Below are 26294 nucleotides of genomic sequence, written 5' to 3'. Positions count from 1 at the left end.
GTAGGTGCCAAACACTGTGCTTGGTTCCCAGAATACAATTATAAATAGATTGTTCTAGCCCATAAAGAGTTCACAATCTAACTAGGGAGTTCTTTTTATTAGTTCTTTACTTTCCTAACTCAATTATCTACTTCTTATAATCAAGAAAGTAAAACCTGATCAATGTACTGACTCTTCCAATAGTTAGTTACCGGTGATCTGATTACTCGTTATTGCCAAACTGGTCAACTTGTTTTTACAGGAAATAAAGAGGCTTGAGGAAAGCCTCTTGTATTGGATATTTGTTAATTGCCTCTCCAGCAGCCATTTTCCATTCCCTCTTCCTAACACTATACCACAATTCTCAGTAATACAGTTTGAGTGGGAATGACTAAACTTCCAGGGTAGGTTGGCTTAATGTAATCAGCATATCCATTTCACATAGTCACAGTTTTTAGTTAAAGGAACATGTAGTTCAGGCCAGTCAGAGCAAGTGGGTCTCATCTCTTAGATTTTATTTGAACCACTGGGAACACAGATTCCCTGTTTCCTACTGGAAACAGAGGAATATGAATGAGGAAATATATATAAAGATTTTATTTAACTAATTAATTAATAAGAAAACAGTAACCTGTTACAACCAGTTTAAAGAAAAATTCAAAGGACGTACACATATATCAACAGCCACAAAGGCTGAGATGAATTTATAAATAGATGCAAAACTTGGTTAATATACATGGAGCAATACTCAATTGTTTCTTCTCAGGACAAAGACAAGTGAAGATAATCCAAAAGGGTATACAAATCTGGACATTTAATAATCTTTCTTGCCCATTTTCCTGACAACTCCCTCCTCCCCATTATGATCATAATTTCAAAGATTATTTTTAAACAAAAAAATTGCTGGTCTCGTTAGTTTTGGCTTGATTATTTATATAGGTACAGCAAGATCTTAATTAACCATATAGCCTCCTTGAGTTTGTTTTGCAAATACTAAGCCACAAAATTAACTTCTCTCTGGAATTTTTCATTGGAAATCTCAGATCCTACTTTAAAAATCTCTATTTTTGCCATCCTGAGGTTAGGAACCAAGCCCAAGGAACTCTCTTCACCAGATTTCACCTGCTAGTACTTGTCATTTGAGTAAGTTCCTCTCTTTCCAGGTCAGTAAAATCCATTATCATATATTAGTGACCTTCCTTACCACATGTAAGGCTGAAACCCTCTACTCCAAGTACCAGGTCATTTTTCTTGGCATGGCTTTGTAGGCACTGGCCCCTTGAGTACAGCCAATCTTTGTTCTTCCAAAGTGGCAGTCATATCTGATTAAATGAGCACCATTCTCAAATATGACAGTCCATGTAAGTCCTTGGTTTCAGCATCAGTTTGTCCAATTATATCCTGTTAAAAAAGGAGACATTTTTATTAAATCTGTGGAAATCACTATCATGTCAAGAAAAGTTACAAAACTTAGTAAGAGGTTCTGAATTCTGAGAGTATCAGTAAGAATCAAATACCATTTTTAAACATTTCATTTTAGTTTTAAGAAATCAGGATCTACTAAATTCTATGGGTTATACATAGCTTAAGAAGAAAGAAAAAGAGCTTCCTCACACATCCAGAAAATAGAACATTTGAAACATCAATGATATTCCAAACAAGCAGCCAGGAAAAAAATTCTTCTTCAGTCCTATGTAATTAATTCTCATTTCACTGGATCTTAGCTTAGCAGTCTACTTTCATGACGCTTTCAGCTTCTGCACTAAAAAGGATTTTGAAAATACTCAGTCGGCTGTTACGGTCTAAAAGTTGTCTAAGCAATGACACTTCAGAAGTCTGTACCCAAGAGTATATTCTTTGAAGTGTTGGTAGTTTGAAGTATCTGGTACGAGGCTTGTGAAAATATCCTTCTTTGTTGAATACACAAGCTCTGGCCTATAGCTTATAGAATAACTTTCAAGCAAGCATCAGAATCCATCTGTAGGGGCTGGCCCGGTGGCGCACTGGTTAAGTTCACACGTTTTGCTTCGGCAGCCCGGGGTTCGCTAGTTCGGATCCCGGGTGCGGACATGGTACCACTTGGCAGGCTATGCTGTGGTAGGCATCTCATATATAAAGTAGAGGAAGATGGACACGGATATTAGCTCAGGGCCAGTCTTCCTCAGCAAAAAGAGGAGGATTGGCGGCAGATGTTAGTTCGGGGCTAATCTTCCTAAAAAAACAAAAAATTACGTCTGTAGATGACAGAAACATAATAGCTGTAGTTATTAACTGTAACCAGTAATACCAGAATGGAATAGAGTAAATTCTCTATTGGAGAATAGAATATAACTATTTCAAAAGAGTTTTGAGCAGTATATCCTCTTAGAGTAAAAACATTAGGGACAGAGGGTATTTGACAATTCTCCAGGGACTTTACATAAAGCATACAATTTCTGAAATAGTTATATTAATAACATTTTACTTACATAATTTTAACTGGGAGAAGGCTGGGCTTCTCTTTTGATATGACAAATTCCCATGAAATTTACAATTGTAATGCATGTAACAAACCTAGTTATATCTTTCATCACTCTTTTTCTGTGCTGGAAAAACAAATTTTTGTGATTTCCAGGAACCTACTGGGAAGTCTCAAAGATAGTTTTAGGTGAAAAAAATACCCCGAAATTTTTTTAAAGTTCTATATTTAGGATTCAATTTTGAGTTGTCAGAGGAAATTTGGACACTTGATTTGAGATATGATCATGGAAGCCTGAGAAATAATTTTTGGTTGCATTTTTAATTAAAATGACAGTAAAACATTTTTTAAAGCATAAAAGGTAACACAATTGGTAAGAATTAGCTTTTGCATAAGTAAGGAACTTTTGTTGTTTGGTTTTTCTCTCTTAAACTCTCAAGCATATAATGGAGTTAACATGTAGCACAGAAAATTATTCTGGTAAGACACAGCATCTCTCCTGTCTAGGAAAATTACGTAGACAGACAGTAGGTAAAGGGACTGATCAGTAAGCCAAGGAAAAAAGGCTCATCAAAATTAAGTGAACTTGAATATTTTAACAAATTTTGTAACTTATCTTCAGGCTCAGGTATTATAAATCAAAAGAAATAAACTTCATTTTCCAAGTTTTATTCTTCATTATGTTCTTTCAAATACTCTGATACTTTACTTTAGGACTGCATTTCTTAGGTGATCCACAAGATGAAAACTATCTTCGTAATAATATGGTGATATAATTTACTTAACATGCAATGTGTTAATCATTGCTTTCCTCAAATGAGTTAAGTATTTTAAATTTTCATTTTGTTTTGTTTTGATTTCTAATTCAGTAAGCATTAATAGTTATAACTCGTGTACAAAAACTGTAGAAATTTTAAATAAATTTTAAATATGTAAAGGGGTCCATAGACCAAAAAGTTTGAGAATTGCTGCTTTAGGACAAAACTTTTTTTCCCTTAAAAAAAGAAAAGCACATGCTCAATTGTGTTTCTGTGTCACTGTTGTTACCAACATAGTCTCAGTGATTCATGTGAATTATAACCTCTAATGAGAGTAAGTCATTTCTGTTTCATACAGAAAACCTGAGGGGTTTCTCTATGAATTAAGATAATTAAGGGGCTGGCCCGGTGGCGCAGCGGTTAAGTTCGCACGTTCTGCTTCTTGGCAGCCCGGGGTTCGCCAGTTCAGATCCCGGGTGCTGACATGGCACGCCATGCTGTGGTAGGCATCCCACATATAAAGTAGAGGAAGATGGGCACAGATGCTAGCTCAGGGCCAGGCTTCCTCAGCAAAAAAGAGGAGGACTGGCAGTGGTTAGCTCCGGGCTAACCTTCCTCAAAAAAAAAAAAATCTTAAGAAAAAAAATGATTTAAAAAAAGATAATTAAGAACTATCTGACATGTTTATTTTAATAGACAGCAAAGATCATGAACATACATAATGAAATTTTCTACAATATGCAATCCTTTGACTACTTGTTAAAATAGCAAAAAGAAGCATGTTCATAAACATGACACAAAACTCTACCATCTATATAGCAAATAAAAATAAGCAAAAGTACATAAACTTAAAATTATGATTAGTAATCAATGTAACAAAAGAAAAATTAGATAAATTGGAATTCATCAAAATTAAAAACTTGTGCATTAAAGAACACTATCAAGAGTGAAAAGACAACCCACAGAATGGAAGAAAATATTGGCAAGTCATATGTCTGATAAAGGATTAATATCTAGAATATATAAAGAATGCCTGCAACTCAATAGTGAAAAAAGAAACTGCACAATTAAAAAATTTGAATAGACCTTTCTCCAAAGAAGGTATACAAATAGCAATATGCACATGAACAGTCAACATCACTAGTCATTAGGGAACTGCAAATCAAAACCACAATGAGATACCACTTTATATCCATTAGGATGGCTATTTCAAAAAACACCAAAGAATCTCCCCCTCTCCCAAAAATATTAAAAATGAGTGTTGGCAAAGTATGTAGAGAAATTAGAACCCTTGTGTGTTGCTAGAGGGATTGTAAAATGGTGCAGCCACTGTGAAAAACACTTCTATGGTTCTCTAAAAGTTAAACATATGATCAAACAATTTCACTTCTAGATAGATATCTAACAGAATTGAAAGCAAGGACTAGTACACGAATGTTCATAGCAGCATTATTCACAATGGCCAAAAGGTGGAAATAACCCAAATGTCCATTGATGTTCAAATGCGTAAATATGGTATATACATACAATGGAATATTATTGAGCCACAAGAAGAAATTAAGTTTTTTGATACATTCTACAACATAGATGAACCTTGAAAACATTATGCTGAGTTAAATAAGCCAGACATAAAAGGACAAATGTGTAATTCCACTTACATGAGGTACCTAGAATAGTCAAGTTCATAGAGACAGAAAATAGGATAGAGGTGACCAGGGGCTGGGGAAAGCGGGGGAATGGGGAGTTATTGTTTGAAGGATACAGAATTTCTCTTTCCGATGGTGAAGAAGTTCTGAAAATGGATAGTGGTGATGTTTGTATTACATTGTCAGTTTACCTTATGCCATTGAATTATACACTTAAAACTGGTTAAAATAGTAAATTTTATGTATATTTCACCACAATAAGAAGATTTTTAATTATGATTAGCAATCAGTTTCCTAATTTTATCTTGTTTAAAAATTATCTAGGAATCTAATGATTATCCAGTAATTAACTGATGTTAATGTCTGTCCAAAACTTGTTACCTAAAGATCATGGAAATTATCTTCACGCGGGCATGCTAAAAACATAAATACTGTTGAAATATAATTTGTCAGACTAATGATTCAATTTAGTCAAACATTAAATATATTTTTTCATAATTCTAAGCATTATGTAATGTTAACTTGTTCATTCAGTAAACCTGAGTACATTTAGGGAAAATGACCCAAGGAAAACAAAATGTATACTTGTGTTATATTTAACATTGATAAATTTTTTTAAAGACACAATTTTTAAAACCAAAATTATTAAGCTAGTCTTGTTTGCCAAGGATTTACCCTAATTATATGAACATGGATTCTTAAAATATTTATGAGTTAGTTTCTATTAGAAGTTTTTTCTTAAGTCTAGCATATTTGAAGTATGAGAAATTCAGTTTCCTTATTTGGGAGAATTATAAAACTAATTGACTTCTTTAAGCATTTTTTTATCTCCTAAGCCAGTTACAACTGAGCTCCTTTAATTTAATAGACCATATAGTTTAATTAATACTTTCCAGAGATTGGGAAACATTTCACACTAACACAATAGGTAAAGGTCTTTCTGAATTACAGACACACAAATACAGAGAGAGCTCATAGTTTCAATTCTACAACTTAAGCTACAGGTCCAGAGTAAACACGGAAACACAAAAACTCATCCCCACCAAAAACAAAAAACCAAAGACCTGTTCTCCTTCCCAGAGGGCACCAAATTCTTAATTGTTTTCAGCTCAAAATGGAGAAATAGACAAATAAAAAGGACTATAAACATGATTCTCATCATCTGTCACCCAGCAATGAATAGACTTCTGTAATCCATTTACAGAGATCACCAAATGGTCAGACCATAAAAGCAAAGTCCCAGGCACTGCTGCCACCAGAGGGCAGTAATTTCCTGGCAGTGCACAAACCAGAAACAAAAACAAACATAAATCAATATGATGGTTTTCTTTTTTTTTAAGTTTTTTTAAAACTAGAGAAACAGTCATCTAAGTAAAGTTCTGTGGGCATTTGGGATTCACCTCTGGTTACCAAGAAAAAATACATGTAAGCTTAAGCAAGTGCTTACAAGTGCACTCCTCTGGCAATGCAGTCTACCTGGTTTTATTAGCTGAATCCATGGGACATCTCAGTGGATGATCTCTAAAACTGTTAAGGAATAAATTTTTTTAAAGGTAAAATCCTAACTTTATTACAAATGCCAAATGGCTACATATCAAAGATGATATTTCATTCATTAATTAATGAAGGAATCAGAAAGATGTTACCACTGGTTCACAGGAAAATTCGAAGAACATAAATATCTAGGCATTGGGAGGCTGAAATGAATTTACAAATAGATGCAACACTTGGTCATTATCTGCAAGGCAGTTCATCGCACTTCCATGGTACAAAAGAATCATTTAGACGGAAACCATTTACATTACTATCAGTTTTTACAACTTGAGTTGTAAAAAAGCTAAAAGACTGTGAGCAGTGCAGATAATCCAGAATGGTCCACTACACAGGACACCTAGTAATATTTTTTTTCCACTTCAGTCTTTTACAATTTTTCTGAGGTGTGAGACGAATACAGTGATGCCTGGATGTTTACAAAAGAAAATAAAATTTTTGTTCAAGATGTCCACAAGGCTAGTGTGCTTTTTTATTGCTTATACTATTATTTGTTTGTTTCTACTCATATGGATGCCACATAGCAGGATTTTGTAGAGGGCTAGATGACCTTTAATAATAAATGGCTGTTTGATTTTCTCAAAATTTGAATTAGAAAAGCCAAGACATTTTTATATCACTACTGTAGTTGCTAATAAAGGGGTTGACTTGCTAGGATGCTAGTTGTTTTTTCCTAGCATTCACCTTTGAGGAATATTGTAGACTGGTTATGTATGTATGTGTGGTGAATTAGTAATTATTATTTGAGCTGACAAATACATGTTCTCATGAGTTTTTCACAAAAATTATCAATAAATAGGAAGCTGTATTAAAATAAACTACATAGACCTTTTCCAAATCTGGAAAACAGTATACTTTGTGCTTTGCTTAACAACATGAGCTTTGACATCAGATAGTTTCAGTTTCGTCAGTTATTAGCTCTATGACATTGGGTGAATTGCTTCTCCTTTCTAAACCCCAGTCTTCTCTAAGATAGGAATAATAATGATATTAAGCCACCTCTTACTTCATAAGTGAGTTATGAACATTCAAATAAGAAAATGGTTGTAAAAGTACTTAACACTGTATCTGGATAAAAGTAAACATTTAATATTAGGGGGTTGATATCCTCACTGATCTGACTCAACCTTCAGATGTTACTTATTCAGTTCTCCCTTCACACCTCCTCTCTCCCTTGCCCAACTGAACAATTATTTCCTTTTCCTTCTTATTCAACCTTTAGCCATCTTTTAAGGCCTAGCTCAGTGGTTCTTACATTTTTATAGGTGGTGACCTTTGGGAACGTGATTAATGTTGCTGCCCCTCTCCAAAGGCTCACACACACCAATGTTGAGTACTATTGCAGGGCAGATACCTTAGATTAAGAACTCCTGTGCTAGCTAAAGTCCAGCCTCCTCCATAAATCCTTTCATAAATCCAGTCTATATTTATCTTTTCTTTTGTATTACATTCATTCACCAAATAGTTATTTTGACAATATGTATGTATCGCTCTGCTAGATGCTGTGACTTTTTAAATGATTATGTATGACTTGGGCTTAGCTCTTGAGGAACTCACAATGCAATATGAGAAAATATGTTCTTAAATGAACCAGTTTTATAGGTGTATCATAACTATTAGTGTTCTCATGAGATGAGAACCTGGTCTACTCTTCCAAATTCCATTTTAGGAAATCCTGTGAGATTTATCGGTGGTTCTTTTGAAACTACTTGGCATAATAAGTTCCCAGGGAACAAACTGGTTTAACCCAACGTCATCTTTCACCTTAATTTTTTCAGTGGCTAGTCTCATCAGTTCCACCTTCCTCTCTTCAATTAATTCTTCCCCTTATAGCCAGAGTCAGCTTTTTAAAACATGAAGTAAATCATGTCACCTCTCTACTTGAAACCCTCAATGGATTCTCATTACTTTAGAATAAAACCAAAACTCGTTGACGTGTTCTGCTAGATTTTACATGTCCTGGTTCCTCCCTACTCTTCTAGGCCCTTCTCTTACCATTCCTCTCCCTCTCCTCATTGCTCACTAAGCTTCATCAAGCTTTTTCTTGCCTCGGGGAACGTGTTGTCCCCACTACCTGAAATGTTCTTAACACCACTCTGCCTGGCTAACTTCTATTTATTCTTTCTGTCCCAGTTGAAGTATCTCTTCCTCACAGAAAGACTTCTCTGATCTGCTTCCTCCAGTCTAAATTATGCTTGTAGTTATTCTCTCTCATAGCACCTTGTTCTTTTCCTTTATATTACTTATCACACTTAACAATGATATAGTACTTATTCATGTGTTTCATTTCTATATGTGTAGACTGTAAGCTCCATGAGGACAAGATCATTTCTCTTAGTTTATATGATCTATCCAATATCTAGCACAGTTTGGCACATAGTATACACTGTAGTAATATTTGTTAAATATGTTCCATCAAAAAAATATGATGCATCATCCATCTCCAAGGAATAGATGTCCATTAACCAACTTCACAAAATAGATACAAAAAACCAAGGTATATTTATCAATTCCCATGATGTCTAAAGATTCTTCCATGAAATAAATAATCAGCATGTTCTCTCCCTCTAATAAGCCAATATATTAAGTGACTATAGTAATAATGATATAGATAATATTTGAATGCCAGCTATATAGCAGACACTATTCTAAGTTTTTTATATATACCATCAGAAATTCATACTGGAATACAGGTATCAGCAAGATTATACTTTTTAATTTTTTTGGAAGGCAAACTTATGTGGGAAAACAAATCATAATAAGGACTCTGATAAATACCACTGAGAACAAGAAAAATCCTGAATAATTTTAACCAATGGGAGAATAATTTTAATACGTATAAATAGTCCACGTAAAGAAACAGACTCATGTGAATATTTAAAGTTTTATTTTCATAAATAAAAGCTCTGTTATAGTCATACTTCATATGTTCACTATCTAGATGAAATCATAAAATGTGGCTTTTCTTTGTAAATATGATTCATAAATTCTTGTAGATTTTTTATAGCATCGATTTTAATCTAAATTCAGGTCTTCATATTTATTCTCATTAAATTTTATTTTGCTGCATTCAACTGATCAGTCTAGCTTAAGATCTTTTTAAAATCTCTATCAGCCATCGGTATATTACCTGTCCTTTCTATCTCTGTCATATGCAGATATGTTTATCATGCTTTCATTCAAGTCACTGGTAGAACTTTTATTTAGGATAGACCATTTCACATACTACCAGAAACCCTGTTGGTTATAATTGCTTAACCAGCTAACATATATTTCTCTTCTAGCCCATCAAAACCTACTTTCTCTATCTTGTCCACAAGAATTTTATGAATGACTTGTCAAATACCTTACTGAACTCAAGATACACTGGTTTGGTAGTTTTGTTCTTTAGTAAAATTTTCTTAACGCTTAATCATAGCCTCTAAAGGATCAGTATCACAAGCCCTGGGAAGATAGATGAAGTATATTTTGAACCCATTTTGGTATTCATATGTGATCTATTTTTATTATTAGTTCAGATCCTGTATTGCACACTTGGATGTCTAGTAGGATTTTTAGAAAATGCAACCTACCTTAAAGGCCTCTAAACAGAGAAATTACTAGGAAAGGGTATACATGATGAAGCTAACCAGCAAGCTGGACAAGAATTCCAATAGCCTTACCATGGAGACTGACACACTGTGGTTGTGGAAGCCATACTCCTTCATAACATGGCTGCTTTAGAAGACTCACTCCAGTGATTATAAATTAGCTCACTAGCTTCCCAAAATTAAATCCAAATAACAGAGAGATCTTCTGTTGTATTAATCTTGTGACTTTTCTGTAAATTTAAACATATTTTCAAAACAAAAAAAATTTAAGTGATGGAAAATAATGATTCAAAGGAGAAATTTATGCCCGCTTATGAATTTCCTTAGCATCAGAGTACAAATTTGTGTGTTTACTTTATTGGTATTCTTACTGGCATTTCAAAAGACTATTGAGTTCAAAAGGGGAAATGATACTTTGGCTTTGTATTCTCATTTTGATAATATAACTTTCTTCTTTTAGAAGTGTTCACCTAATTAGTCAAATTAGCTTTAGGGCAAAACAGCAACATAGAAAGAATCAGCACAGTTCCTAAGAAAGTGTGTATTCCTGTTATAATTTCCCTTAAAGAGGAAAATTCTATTGTTTAAAAATTCACAGTTGAAATTACATTGCATATCTACATAGGGTTTGAGATCAACTGGGACAAATTGTTTTCTCCATGCTATCAGTGCATAAGAAAATAGGAATACAGATTAGTTCTCTAAAAGTAGGAATGTTATTTCTTTTGGAAGTGATTTTGGCATTTCTCCTTCTCATTTATGCTGAGTTAACCCAGTACAAATTCTACTTACCCTAGGTGGATCCTCACTACTCCTTGGCAAGCCTTTGGTTCATCTCTCGTCTCTTTTATATACATTGATGAATTGCAATTTCAGTCCTTTACCTTTTTTCACATCCTCATTTCCCCTATTCTCTCCTCTTGTTTCTTGTCATAGTAAAATAAAGACCATCAAGGCTAAACATCTGTCCTTTCTGCTTAAACTATTTTTCTGAGTTTAAACTTTGTTCCATTCCTTCTGTCAAAGAGAGCTTGTATTTCTCAGTTAATGGCTGCTTCTATTTCTTTGTTTTTAAGGAAATAATTATTGTGTCAACTGTGTGCAAGACATTGTTCTCATTCTTTTCCTTCTCTCTAGTTGTTGAGTGTGTTGACCATTTCTTGATTTTTGAAACACTCCCTCTCATGGTTTTCACTAAGTTTTTTTAATTGTACAAGTAATATGTGAATACATTCTCCTTATTAAAATCTAAAAATGAAGCATAAATAAGATTGGTATCCATTTGAACCACCCTCTTATCTCATTCTCATTTGCCTTCCTGCTACCCCAGAAGTAGACACTTTTTTGTTAGTTAGAGGGGTATCCTTCAAAACTTTTCTATATTTCCTGTACAAATGTGGTAAATAAAATTCTAACACTTCGTAAGAGTGTGTGTGTGTGTTTAATTAAGACAGGGAGGAAGAGAAACTGACAAGCTGCTTCTAAAATTTATATAGAATGGAAATGCAAAGGGCCCCAAATAACCAAGACACTCTTTAATATGAAAAATTAATGTCAAAAGAACAAAGTGGGACCTGCTCTATAAATATCAGGAGTTAATATAGTTAAAGTAGTGCATTATTGGTACAAGAATTAACAGTTAGTCCAATGGAACAAAATATAAGCCCCAAAACCACCAACACACATGGACACTTGATACATAACAGAGTTTGTATTACACATTAGTGGAGAAGTTCTTTTTTCAATAAATGATACAGGCTGTCCACATGAAAAAAATGAAATTGGTCCCCCATCTCATACAATATACAAAAATCAATTCTAAGTTAATTAGGAATCTAAATAAGCAAGGCAAAACTATAAAGCTTTATGGATTGATAGAGGACAACATTTTCATTATGCTGGATTAGGGAAGGATTCTTTTTTAAATTTAATTGAATTAAAATTCACATAACACAAAATTCACCATTTTAACCGTTTTGAAATGTACAATTCAGTGGCTTTAGTACAGTCACAATTTTGTGCAACCATCACCTCTGTCTAATTCCAGAATGCTTTATCAACCCCCCAAAAACACCATATCCATTAATCACTCATTCCTTATACTTCCTCCCCCCTTTCCACTAATTTGCTTTCTGTTTCTATGGATTTGCCTACTCTGGACATTACATATAAATGGAATCAGACAATATGAGCTTTATCTCAAGCTTCTTTAGCTTAATGTCACGTTTTCAAGGTTCATCTGTTTTGTTGTATGTGTTGCCCCTTTTTACAACTGCACAATATTCCATTGTATAGATATACCACATATTATTTAGCCGTTGATCAACTGATGGACGTTTGGGTTGTTTTCACTTCTTTGTTATTAAAATAATGTATCTATGAACATCCGTGTACAAGTTTTTGTTTGAACACAAGTTTTCAGTTCTCTTGGATATGTACCTAGGAGTAGAATTGTTGGGTCACATGATAATTCTGTGTTTAACTTTTTGAGGAACCACCAAACTTTTTCTGCAGAGCTGCACCATTTTACATAGCCAACAGCAACGTATAAAGTTAATTTCTCCACGTGTTCACCAACATTTCTTATTTTCCTTTTTTTAATTATAGCCATTGAGTGGGTAGCTATATATCTCATTGTGATTTTGATTTACATTTCCCTAATGACTGATGGTGATGGACATCTTTCCCTGTTGCACCTTGGCCATTTGTATATCTTCTTTGGAGAGATGTTTATTCAAGTCTTTTGCCTCTTTTTTAAAATGATGGTTTTTTTAAATGTGTTACTTTGTCTTTTGTTGTGGAGTTGTGACTTTTATGTATTCTGGATACTAGACCATTAACAGATATATGATTTGCAAATATTTTTTCCCATTCTATAGGTTGTCCTTTCAACCTTTCTTAATGTCCTTTGATGCACAAAAGATTTTAATTTTGATGACGTTCAATTTGTCTAAATTTTCTTTTGTTCCTTGTGCTTTTGCTATCATATTCTAATAATCCATTATGAAATCCAAGTGATGAATATTTACCCCTATGTTTTCTTCTAAGAATTTTGTCATTTTAGCTTTTACATTTAGGTCTGTGATCCATTTGGAGATAATTTTTGTATGTAGTGTGAGGTAAGGGACCAACTTCATTTTTTTAAAGGTAGATATCCAGTTGTTCTGGCACAATTTATTGAAAAGACTGTTCCTTTCCATTAATTGTCTTGGCACTTTTATCAAAAGTTAATTAACCTTAAAGGTAAGAGGGTTTATTTCTGGATGCTCATTTCTGTTCCATTGGTCTATATGTCTATCCTTATGCTAGTATTACACTGTTTTAATTACTGTATCTTTGAAGTAAGTTTTGAAATTGGAAAGTGTGAGTGCTCCAACATTATTTTTCAAGATTGTTTTTGCTATATGGAGTCCCTTGAGATTCCATATAAATTTTAGGATGGGTTTTTCTATTTCTGCAAAAAATTCTGTTGGGATTTGATAGGGATTGCATTGAATCTGTAGATTCCTTAGGGTAGTATTGCCATCTTAATAATATATGTCTTTCCATTTATTTACGTTTTGTAATTTTCGGTGTACAAGTCTTGCACCTCCTTGGTTAAATTTATTCCTTAATATTTTATTCTCTTTGATGCTGTTGTAAATGGGATTGCTTTCTCAATTTTCTTTTTGAATTTTTCAATGTTAGTGTGTAAAAATACAACTGATTTTTGTGTGTTCTTTATGTATCCTGCAACTTTGCTGATTTTATTTTATTAGTATACATATTAGAGAGAGAGACTATAGAATATTATATACTATATATAACTTATATATAGTATATATATATAATCCTAAAGAATCCTTTTCATGTCATCTATGAATAGAAGTAGTTTTACTTTTTCCTTTCCAGTTTGGATGCCTTTTATTTCTTTTTCTTTCTAATTTTCTTGGCTAGAACTAGTACAATGTTGAAAAGAAGTGGTGGGAACAGACATCCTTGATGCTAATCTTAAGGGGAAGTCTTTGGTCTTTCATCCTTAAGTAAGATATTGGCTCTGGGTTTTTCAGTGATGCCCTTTATCCAGTTGGGGAAGTTGCCTTCTATTCCTAGTTTTCTGAGTGTTTTTATCATGAAAGGGTGTTCTATTTTGTCAAATACTTTTTCTACATCAATTGAGATGATTGTGTAGGGTTTTTTTTCTTCATTCTATTTTATGTTGTATTACATTGATTATATTTCTTATGTTAAACCACCCTTACATTCACGGAATAAATCCCACTTGGCCATGGTATATAATCTTTTTAATAATGCTGTTGGATTCAGTTTCCTGTTATTTTGTTTAAGATGTTTGCATCTATATTCATAAAGGATATCGGTCTTTAGTTTTCTTTTCCTGTCATGTCTTCACTAGTCTTTGATATCAGGGTAATACTGGCCCCATAAAATTAGTTAGAAACTGTTTCCTCCTCTTCTGTTTTGTGGAAGAGTTTGTGAAGGATTTGCATTAGTTCTTTAAACATTTGATAGAATTCTTTAGTGAAGCCATCTCATCCTGAGTTTTTCCTTTTTGGAAGTTTTTTGATTACTGATTCAATCTCTTTACTTGTTATATGTCTATTCAAGATTTTATATTTCTTGTTGAATCAATTTTGATAGTTTCTGTGTTTCTAAGAATTAGTCCATTTCATTTTGGTTATCCAATTTGGTGGCATACAATTGTCCATAGTATTCTCTTATAATCCTTTTTATTTGTGTGAGATCAATAGTAATGTCCTCACTTTCATTCCTGATTTTAATAATTTGAGTTTTCTCTCTCTTTTTTCTTGGTCAGACTAGCCCTGATCATAAACTAAATTATGCATATTTATTTTAAAATTTAAAATAAATTTTATAATTAACATAAATATTAATTGTAAAAGTAATCCACAATATTTGTCCTTATATTTGTATATTTTTAGAATAGTGCTACTCAATTACATCAGTCTTTATCATGTTGATAGGTATCATGAAATAATAATAGCCAACATTTATTAAGTATTTATTGCTTGGAAGTGCTAGTGTAATTATATACATTATCTTATTTAACCCTCAGAAGTAATCCAGTGAGGCAGATGCTGCTATTATCCTCATCTTTTAGATAAAGGAAATGGCAATTTTAAAAATACATTCATCAGTGTCCCAGCAGAAGTCATAACATATAGAAAATTGAGAAGAATTTAATAAGGGACTATGGCATTTACAAAGGTTTGGGCAGATTTTAGAGAAAGCAGCAAGGCATAATGCAGTGCCCTGGGACTAGTAATAGTGGGAATTAATTATTAGTACCCCTAGTCCGAATGGGGCAGAGGTGGGGAGCTGCTGTTGGAATCCAGAAAAGAGCTGTAAATAGGGTCATCTGACAGGGTCTGTGATCTTAGCCAACCTATGGTGACCTGGTAGAGAAGAAGCCAGGGGAATAAATAGCAGACCATACTCTCCTCCAACCCTTCAGCTTCCTGACAGTGCCTCCCCTTGGCTGAACCCAAATAGAAACCAGAAAGCACAAAATAGCTTGTTGGTTCTATCCATACAGGTCATCTTGGAGCAGAGAGTGAAGGAGGGTGGAGAATGAATCTAAAAGCGAAATGGAAGATACCTACGAATTAAATAACTGTTAAATGGCAGAGGCAGTACGTGAATGTCAAACACTTTACCCTTATCCACAATACTATATGCCTCTCATAAAAGTTTTGTGAAATATTATTTGGCCAGGGAAAATATTCTAGATCTGAAGATTTCTGTTCTATCCCAAATTGTTGGGTGCATTTATACCTAACAGTAAGTGAGACCAAATATGAGAGCTAAGCAGCAAAGAACGTCAAAAGAAAAACACGTGTGGGTATTGATTTTACATGTTGGTATTTTCAGAATATTAAACCATACTTGTTCCCCTTGCTCAGATTCCAGACTCCATCATTTCTCGTGGCGTTCAGGTGCTCCCACGAGACACAGCTTCCCTCAGCACTACTCCTTCAGAATCACCTCGTGCTCAGGCTACATCTCGCCTTTCCACAGCTTCCTGCCCAACACCAAAAGTAAGTGCAGTTCCTTGGCACCTTACACCTGCTCTACTATGTAAATCTGGGAAAACTAACCAATATTTCCCTCTGTTTGTCAAGGTTGGATTGCATGCAAGATAATATAGTTATCACCTACTGTTTCACAAACTGTCTTATTAGGTCAATAGTAGGACAATAGAAATTTCATGCAAAATGTCTACTCCTGCATCACTGCTACAGCTCTCATATTCTGTAGCTCCTATTTCTTTGTTGTAGAGCTGCTATTTTTTAGCATACTGAAGTTATTTGTTTATGCAGAGGATGAATGTATTTGTGGCCAATAAACAGCAAAATTAACACAATAAAATAATGTTACCAGAGGGATTTTTTTTAACTTGTCCAGGCTGGGGTAGCTCCCTGCTCTAGTATAATTCCAAATTTTTTCAAATATCTTCAACTTGGAATGTTGCTGCCTAATATTCGGAAACAAATCTAAAATGATTAGAAAGAAAGTTTTAATGCCAACCTTTTGGGGAGGGAGGAAGTATCTTAGTATTTATTTTTTATACTTTTTCCCAAGTGTCAAATCACATATAGGGGGAAAAAGGTTTAGACGTTTATTTGCTGCCCACATCTTCACGTATATGATAAATTAAGTAGCAAACTTAATTATGTCTCTGACTGCTGTCTTTTGGAATGTCCCTTCTCTGGTTATGTTAGTTGTTGCTGCTTTTGAGTTTTCTATGTGATAGATCCAATACTGGCATCAAAAAGCTAATAGTAACATTCCTTCTTATTTAATAAGATATGGTGTTAGCTATCAGGCTATACACTTAATTTATTCTAGGGATCCGCAGGTAGTTTTTCAAACTGTGGCTTTTTCTCTGTCATCAAATTTAAGGACTTCTGTAGCTGTCTTCCTCAATTCCAACTTTTCTATGAGTTTTATGAATGTTATAATTAGATTTAACTAGAAATGATATCAAGCAGTTCTTGATATGTGTAGTGCAATTGCTTTTATGTTCCATGGTACAACCTTCTCAGCAGTCTTCAGAGTGTTGCTGTTGTATATCATTGTTTTTAGACTTGTGTCAAAAATAACTGATACTAATTTTATAATTTTAAAAAATTGAGTTCCTAAATCTTAAATAAAGAAAAACTGTAAGAACATTCCAGATATGAAATGTATGTTAATGCCATTCAAGCCAGTCAGCTACATCTTTCACTGAATGAAAACATGGAGTTCTCAAGACTTGAACTGGATAGAAGACTCTCATCCATGTCTTTTAAATTTTTGAAACAAAATAATTTATTGTTTGCATTAAATTCCGCCTGTACAATCTTTACTCATTTATAAAGTCTGGGAAATAATTAAAGCTAAAAGTTAAGTCCACTATAAATGTTTAGTCATTCACAAAATATTAGGACCAAGGTATTGGAAATACAGAACTATCCAAGACACGGTATTTTTTTCCCTAATAATATACTGTGAACATAAATATGTTAAGCTAAATTTAATTATACGTAATAGTTCCTGAGCCTTTTTAAAACTTTGTGATTACACTTTTAATTACAAAGGGAGTATAAAATACAATTTTTAAAATCACTTAGTATTTCTAAATTTGCTAAAGTGAAATCGTAAAAATAAAAATGTTCACATTTCTTAAGTTATTTTGCTTATTGCAAAACTTTGGGGGAGCAAGTAGCTTGTCTTGATATTTTTTCCTTAGTTAATGCTTAGATGTTCAAACTGACAATGAATTCAAATAAAACAGTGTATATGAATATCTTTTTTTCGAAGAATTGTTTTCCTGTATTTTTATCTAGGAATAAGATTCTATTCCTTTTAGATAATTTTGATCAGCACTAGAATGTCTACTTCAAAGATAAATTATTGCTTTTATCTAATTTTAAATTTAAACTTTTATGGGTATAATAAAAAACTAGTTTGAATATTGATTTTTTTTAAGGAGTAAAGAAAGTCAAATTAATCCTTCTATTAAAAGTCTCAAATTATAAAACAGCTTAATTGATTCTAAACTCCATGCTCTTATATGTGCTTTTATGTCAGTGACAGATATAAGCCCTGTCCTAAACCTTACAGTTTAGTCAATGGTATATTAAAATAAATAGGTAGATAAACATAAATACTAATGATTGTAATTTCACAATAATAATTATAAGTTGAAATTAATGTTAAGAAGAAATGAAAAAGTTGTAACGATAAAAAATCATAGGAGGGAAACCTCACTTAGATAGATGATCAGAGAAGGCCTCTCTAGGATTTCACCAGGGACGTGAATAATGAATAGAAACAAAACAAAACCTTTGGGCTGAGTGGAGGTTTTGAGAATGATATTCAGCAATAATGACCACTTTAAAGGCAGCTGTTACTAGGCATTTGTCACCAATCAAGAACTCTCAGACTAAAACTTCATTGGTACAAGAATAGTCTAATTCGGTGACTTCAAAATCCAATTTCAGATATCAGGATTTTTTTATTTTAAATAATGAATTTCTTTTGCCTTTGCCTACTGAATCAGATTTCAGCACCATATGTTGTAGCACTTAAATCTGTCCTAGGTAAATTATTTATTTGAATTTTGTTACATAAAAATTTAGAGCAGAGAAGAAATCAAAAAGAAAGTCAGGTTTCTAATTTGAGATATGGGTAAATGATGATGCTATTGAGTATATTAAGGACTAAAAGAGAAGAAGCAAGTTTTGAGGGTAAAAGAAAGGAGTGTTAATGCTTTTTGGTTTTGAATGTATTCAATTTGAGATATGTGTGAGACATCCCAGGAATAATGTCCAGCACAAAATTAGAACACAAGTTGAGTTTGACATTTTTTTGCTACTGCATCTTGGTAGTGATACTTATAATTTAGTTCATATTAGTGTTAGCCAAACCCCATAGAAATCTCCCTTCTACATTTCAGATTATCCATGCAGTCTGTCATGTGCAGAAATATATGTGCAAGTATATTTTCTTTACATCAGAAATACATTTTGAAAATTGAATGATCAGCACTGGAAGGAGCATTTGACTTGATAATAGAAGACCTGGATTCGAATGCTGGCTTCTCTACACAATAACCACACTACGTTAAGCAAGTTGCTCACCTTTTTAGAGCTTCATGTCTATGATAAAACTGTTAATCCTTGCCTCCCCAACAGGGTTGATTAATTTATTAAATAAGTCTTTGCCTGCTGCTGGCAAAGCTGTAGTGAGCAAGTAGACATTAGTCTTGCCTTTACAAACAGACAAAACAGGCAACTACAAATTATAATAAAGTGTAAGTGCTATGACTTATCAGCAGGGGTACAGAATACTCTGAGAATAACCTTCAGCAGCCCTTAATCTAGTCTTCGCGAAAACACAAAAGGGTTAAATATCCAAGTTATGATTGAAAGCTAACAGTTCCAACCTTTCCCTCTGTAGCTTTTTATCACTGAGCAGTATTTAAGATGAAAGACTTCCTGTCTATTTGCATATGTGCATCCAGTTGTCTTAGATCAACAACTATAATATTAAACATTATTTTGGATTCACATTTTATATGTTCACTGCAATATAATATCCTAGATTATACTTTGATCATTTAAGATTAAGATTCTCCAGCCATAGTGAGTATAAGATCTATAAAATATACCAAGTTTAGATTTCCTTTTGAGTACACTCATCACAATCTAATGAAGACAACCATATATTATCTTTTCTAAACAATTCTTCGTAGAATAGCATTATCCCCAGCAAATATTTACTTGCTGAATTGAGGTAATATTTTATTGCATATGGGAAAAAAGTCATTTCTCTTTTATATCAGGTATCTCCTTTTAATGAAATCTGACTGAAATGAAGAATGATTTTCACTCCTCTTGCTTTATGACACAGTGAAGTGTCTTTTAAGAACAAACTTGAGATTTTAGTCTTTCATTGCCCTAAGTAAAATAGTGCCTAATCCAAAAAAGGTCAAGTGGTAGTTAGATTCTGCTTAAATAAGAGTAGGCAACATCTAGAGGACTCAAGTTCATAAGTGGTGATAGTCCCGCAAAAATAGTTTGCTAAAGGAATAATTCTGTAGCAGATAAACTCTGTTTTAAAGTGAGCGTGACTCACAGCTTAAATGAGTGCTGATTCTCAGTTATGAAAGGCAGCAGCATCTCTATTAGAAATAAAGAATAATGACCAGAGGAAAACCAAAAAAAGAAAAATCTGAACTTTCAATCATTTTACCATTCCCTATAGATGTTATTAAAATAGAGAATTTTTTTAAATAGAGAATTTTTAAAGACTAATTTAATTCTTCTTTTATTCTCTAAGCATCTGAAGTTTGACTTAAAAAATAAATAAATAAATATAGTCTGTTGTCGCATATACCCTTGTACCTTACAGGTCAGAATAGAATTTTGTGCCCAGAGTAACCAGCAAGTTATTTTTTTTTCTCTTAGGAAGAAAATATAAGCACTGTCTATCTAATTGAATTAAAGTTTATAAAGTGATTAAAAAGTGTAGGTATTGAAATATCTTTATATGAAGGATGTGTTCATTTAATACACTAATGTGTAATCTTATATTCAAACAAAATGCAGAATTATGACTTCTCTATAGGTTTCTGTTATTGTCCTTTGAGCTAAAGTATTTAGATTACTCTGGATAAAGAATAAACTATTTTCTTAACTCACAGTTTTTAATGTATATGTCTGAAAGGCAGTATGATTTCCTTTACATATAAAAATGACATTATTGATCCAGTATCAGGATAATAGTCCCTCTGAGATTTTTTCCTAGTGATTGTAGTTTTTACAAACTATTCCATGTCATCACCACTTTCCTTTGTGAACATCAGGGTGATCATGTGATATGGCTAGTTCATTGGTTCTAAACATGAGGTTCCAAAGTCACTGGAGAATCTCATGAAGTTGCTCAAATTCTAGCCTAGATCATGGCTCTCACCAGGGCCTGCAAATTATTTTCCACTATTTTTAAGAGTTTAAACAAAATCAGTAAAACTACACTAACCATCAAGTTTCTTTACTTTTGTTTGAAATTACATCAACATTGGTATATCAACATCTGTTCAACTGTTAATGACATTATAGAAATTATAGATTCTACATGTAAAGTGAACAAACACCAAAAACGTTGGAGAACACTGAATTAGTGATATTAAAAGTACATTCTCTAGACATAAAAATATGTTTTCTTTTGTGCAAAGTTAACTGCCCTATCTGGGAGTACTGACCAATAATATTCTCAACATTATTGGTCAAATCCTGCAGTTCTCAAACTTAATGGTCTCAGGACTCCTTCACACACTTAAAAATTAATGACTCCAAATAGCTTCTGTTTATGTGGGTTATATCTAGTGATATTTGCTGTACTATAAATTAAAACTGAGAAATTTTTTAAATGTTTTTTTCTTCAAAATAAGAATAATGAAGCCTTTATATATTAACATAAGTAACATTGTTATGAAAAAAATATTTTCCAAAACAAAAAAATATCTGCTGAAAAGGATGGAATTGTCTTACATTTTTTCAAACATGTTTTGATGTCTAGTTTAATAGAAGACACCTGGATTCTCACATCTTCTGTATTCAGTCTGTTGTGATATGTTGTTTTGGTTGAAGAATATGAAGAAACAAATCCAGCCTCACACAGTTATGTAGTTAGAAAAAGGAAGGACTATTTTAATGGCATTTTCTGATAATTATGGATATTCTTTGACACTACGTCAAAAATTTACAATTGATAGCCTATTAAAAGTTAATTGAAGTGTGGAAGCTAAAACCCTGTCAAGGACCATTTCATTCTCTCATGTATTAAAATCCAGTGGTCTATCTTGAACTTTGAATGGATCTTGTATATAACCAGGCGTGATTTTGGAACACATTTCTTGGTCACTTGGAAAATATAAGTTCTTCCAAGTGTTGACGTATTCTATTATATTATATAAAAACATCATCTCTGTTAATATAACAACCAAGCTCATCAAAAAAAGCCTTGAGAGCATTAGAAGCTCTCAAGCTCACGGTGATATATGTTTTCCACAATTCTAATTTTTGCTTCAAAGCTAGAATTTTATTTTTGGCAGAAAAAGCAACAAATCCTGTCTCTTTTCCTTGAAGTGACAGGCTCATTTCATTCATTTTTGAGAAAATGTCTAGCAGACCTCTAAGTCTGAATAATCATAGTCTGTCAGTCATTCTTTCATTCTTTCAAGTGAAAGTGGTGTTCTGTATAAAACCTGGCTACTTCAGCTTACAACTCCAAACAATTTCATAGGTGCTCTTCCTTAAGACAAGCATCATCCTTTGGTATGCAGTGGAAGTATTTTATTCGTACTTCCCATTTTGTTACACTCAAGGGACAAATTTTAGTTAAATTAGTATTTACTGTTTCATTGAGGACAATGGTAAATGAAACTAGCTTTTCCTTTTTGAAACTGTTAGGTTTTTTTTCTCTTAGTACACAGTAGCGAATAATACAATGACTATTCATACTATTTGGATCCACCACTTTGATTTGCACTAAGGGGCCAACCAACCATTGCTTTTATACCATTAGTGCAAATGTCAACATAGTGAAAGAGGTAAATAATGTCTTAATACTATTATCAAAATAATTCTGCCTGTGGACCCCTAAAAGGATCTCAGGGACTCTCATGGGTCCATGAAAAACACTTGAAGAACCACTATTATGGACAAATGAGCAAACTGGCTTGTTTCTTGAAAATATCCTGGGTCAAATTATGTATGTTGAATCTTAGTTTTCATTATTTTCCGTTGAGACAACATTATAATGATATTCTCAGTCCAGAAATCTTATCCTTTATGTAAATGACCACTAGTACCATGCTTAAGCATTATAAATGATTCACCCTGACTCTGTGATCCAGATTAATTCTAGGGCAAGGAACAGAGATTCTCCTCCCTGATTAAAAATGAGAGAAGACATCACAAAGGAGTCACAAGACCAGAAATTATAATTCCCAGCTAACTCTACTCATTTCCATTGTGATACTACTTCTGCATTTGGATAGCAACTAATATTTCCCCAGGATATCCTGTCTACTAATAGGTACACAGAGAGCCCTCTTTATCTCATAACCTAGTTATTAGAAGATAATTTTATTAGGGATATAATTGGGAATGCCTCTTTTTTTTTTTTAATTAGTTTGAAACATTTAAAATTAGTGAGATTTTAAATAAAAATATCAATTTTCAGCTTTTCCTAAAAATATTAAGTTGACATTACTGGGCCAGCACTGACATACATCAATAATCAGCTGGCATTCTTTATACCCTCCAGGCTGTTTTACTCATTTGCATTAAATGACTGGCTCCTATAGACTTTTGAGAACAATTTCCACTCTTGTTCATTGTTGTCCAGTTTCTCCTTTATAACAATGTTTATTTTACTATTTATTCTAGTTTGATAGCAAAATATATTCTTGAGACTTCAAATAAAGGATGGTTCTCTTATGTACTTTTTAATGAGAAAGGCACTATCCAATATGGTAAAGTATTTTGTATTTTGATAAAACTAAAATTAGATAATAATATATTTTAGCTATTAATTTTGAGTTTACAAATTATTTTCAATGGTTGTTCTATGACATTCTGCTAAGTGTACAGGATTTTACATTTGTTTCTGTTTCTTCATTCCTCTAAGTGTCCCCTCTGCATTTATATATAATGATAGTTGAAAATGGAAATCCCACATTCTTTTCTAATTAGTTAATATTCACAGAGTTATATTCATCACTGAAGCTAAGTATAACTTAACTGTGAAATGTATAATTGCAACTTTGAAATATGACCTCACAAATGAAATTTGATTAGTTAGCCCAAGAAAATATAGCTAATGAGAAATCATTAGCTATAGAGGTAACAGTTTCATAGCTTAGACAGTCTAAAGTGGCGTGGTCTTTTTTTATTTAAAAAAAGTACATACATACTCATTTTAGAAAATTCATATAGGCAAAAAGAGGAGTTCTCATAAGACTACCCTTAATAAATAACGACTTAAAATTTTGCTGTGTATCAATCATTCTGTTATTTTTTTCTATGCATGCAAATATTTTATATAAATGGATCTAATGGGAAGGCAGTGATTAAGAGCTCAGGTTCTCGAGTCTAACAGGCGTGGCAATGAATCTCAGCTTTATCACTTTCTATATGTGTGGCTTTCAGAAAGTTACTTCACCTCTATAACCTTAATTATCTCATCTGTAAAATGAAAAATACTACTACTGTTTGCCTTATAGGGTTCTTTTAAGGTTTAAATTTTAAAATGCATATAAATCACTTATCACAGTGTTTGAAATGTCAGAAGTGCTCACTAAATGTTAGCTATTATTATTAAACTATATAATATTGTAACCTGTCTTATTCATTTAGTAATATGAGCATCTTTCTATGTCATGAACGTCTTTATGTTTTTAAATTACCTTCTCCGATATTAGTATTGATTGTTGTTTGGTATTCTAATTTGTGGATGAGGCATAGGTATTTCACCTACCTCTATTTTGGATATTTTAATTGTGTCCTATTTTGCAGTTTTAAAAACAATGCCATGATACTCATCTGGAAGGTAAATGTTGTAGAGTCTTCTTTTAATTAAACTTAGCAACTTATGTTAATTCTACCTTTGTTGAAAGTATCTGCAGAACTTTTAGGCCCTTGATTCCTGTAATTTATATGGATACCAGGAAGAGATCATTTTTGCATCTTCATGAATTGAATTTAATGATATTCTGGAAGAAACCGTTTTTAACGTTTGCATTTGACTGATTTATTGGCAGACATTTAAAAATTATGGATCCAAAGTTGTTTGAAAAGTTAACACCGTTGGATAGGTAAAAGTATTGCCCTGTGAAGCACTAAATATTGAGTATCAGTCCTAGTCTGCCACTTTGTAACTGTGAGAGCTAGTGGACCTCAGTTTCTCTATCTGTAACATCATGGCATTAAATTAAGTAACTCCTAAAGTCCCCTGTAGGCTTACAATTTTATTCCTTTGAAATAAGTTTTTACACTGACTGAATAAGTATTATTCTGTTTAGCTGTCTTTTTGATATTACATTAATATCTAGTTCATATAAAATAATTTGCATTTATTTATTTCACCTTTTGCATTCCATGCTACTACGTAAAGGTAGAGATTATAAACTGAAAATATTCTAGCTTCTTTTAAGATCTTTCTCATTTAGGTGAAACGTGTCTCTGTTAAATGGAGTATTGATTTCTCTTGGTATCCATTGGAATTTTGTTCAAGTTATAGGAAGACAGGGAAGTAAGAATGGTAGAAATACAAGGAGTAGTGAAATTAAAAATACTAGTTTTCAGTTTAATAGCTTTAATTCCTATAAACTTCTTTTTAGTGGTTTGGGGCATGTTTTGTGCAAAAACAGCTCAACAAAAATACTCTGTGCCATCATTATTTCAGCAGCAGAATTGATTAGATATAGCCATGATTCAGATTGATTAACTGGCTGTGTCTCATTCATGTCTTTAATAGAAAGCATATCCCAAAGTAAACTATTCTCTAGATGTTTATATTTTAAAATGATACATATTCTAAAGTTGTGCATTCTCACCCAAAACTTGAGGATTATCTGCTCTCTCATTCTACTTTCGTTAAAGACAAATCATACATTCATTCAGAAATGTATTCAACGAATATTTTTTAGTGCATATTGTGTCAAATACTGTGCTAGATGTTGGGAATACAGCGATGGATAGACTTACTAATTCTGCCCTCAAGGGTCTTATAGTGGAGCTGACGTGGAAAAAAATCTATCAGATAAAGGGTTGAGAGCCTAAAAGAGCTCTTCTAATCTCATAGGAGAAAAAAGAAATAGAATGAGTAAAGGGTAGGAACAGTCTTCATAAAAGGAAGGAAGTTCGGCAAATATGTGGGAAAAAACGTACCCTTTCTCTAAAAATCTATTAAAAATTCTAAACAATACAGATTTTACAATCAAATTGATAACTATTTTAAAATTATAATCCTCTATGCCATAATGAGCAGTGATATGAATATTTCCTCTTCACACTAGTAGGAATATAAATTTGTATAATCTTGCAAGCAAACATTATTTATACATATGTACATAAATTTAAAAATTTAAAATTTTTCTTATGTTTTAACTAATCACGTTGTTTCCAGAAATTATCCAGTGGAACTTATCAGAGTCCATCAGAGACTTATGTACAAGATTATTTATCACAACATTATTTATATTCATGAAAAAGTAGAACCAACTTTAATGTCTATGGTTAGA

At 32.8% G+C, this 26294-nt stretch overlaps 1 protein-coding gene across 4 annotated transcripts in view; it reads left to right on the top strand.

Annotated features, from left to right (window-relative positions):
* Positions 1-26294, top strand: part of LOC124233758 (gephyrin) — a 574265-nt gene that overhangs the window by 353104 nt on the left and 194867 nt on the right. For all 4 annotated transcript variants that reach the window (XM_046650942.1, XM_046650941.1, XM_046650940.1 and 1 more), the window contains one exon: positions 15904-16038. In XM_046650942.1, coding sequence (XP_046506898.1) covers positions 15904-16038 — 135 coding nt within the window. The remainder of the gene's footprint in view (positions 1-15903; positions 16039-26294) is intronic.

This window comes from Equus quagga, unplaced genomic scaffold, assembly GCF_021613505.1.
Source record: "Equus quagga isolate Etosha38 unplaced genomic scaffold, UCLA_HA_Equagga_1.0 220_RagTag, whole genome shotgun sequence".
In the NCBI taxonomy this organism is placed as follows: Eukaryota; Metazoa; Chordata; class Mammalia; order Perissodactyla; family Equidae; genus Equus; species Equus quagga.
This window is presented reverse-complemented; position numbering and strand designations above follow the sequence as displayed.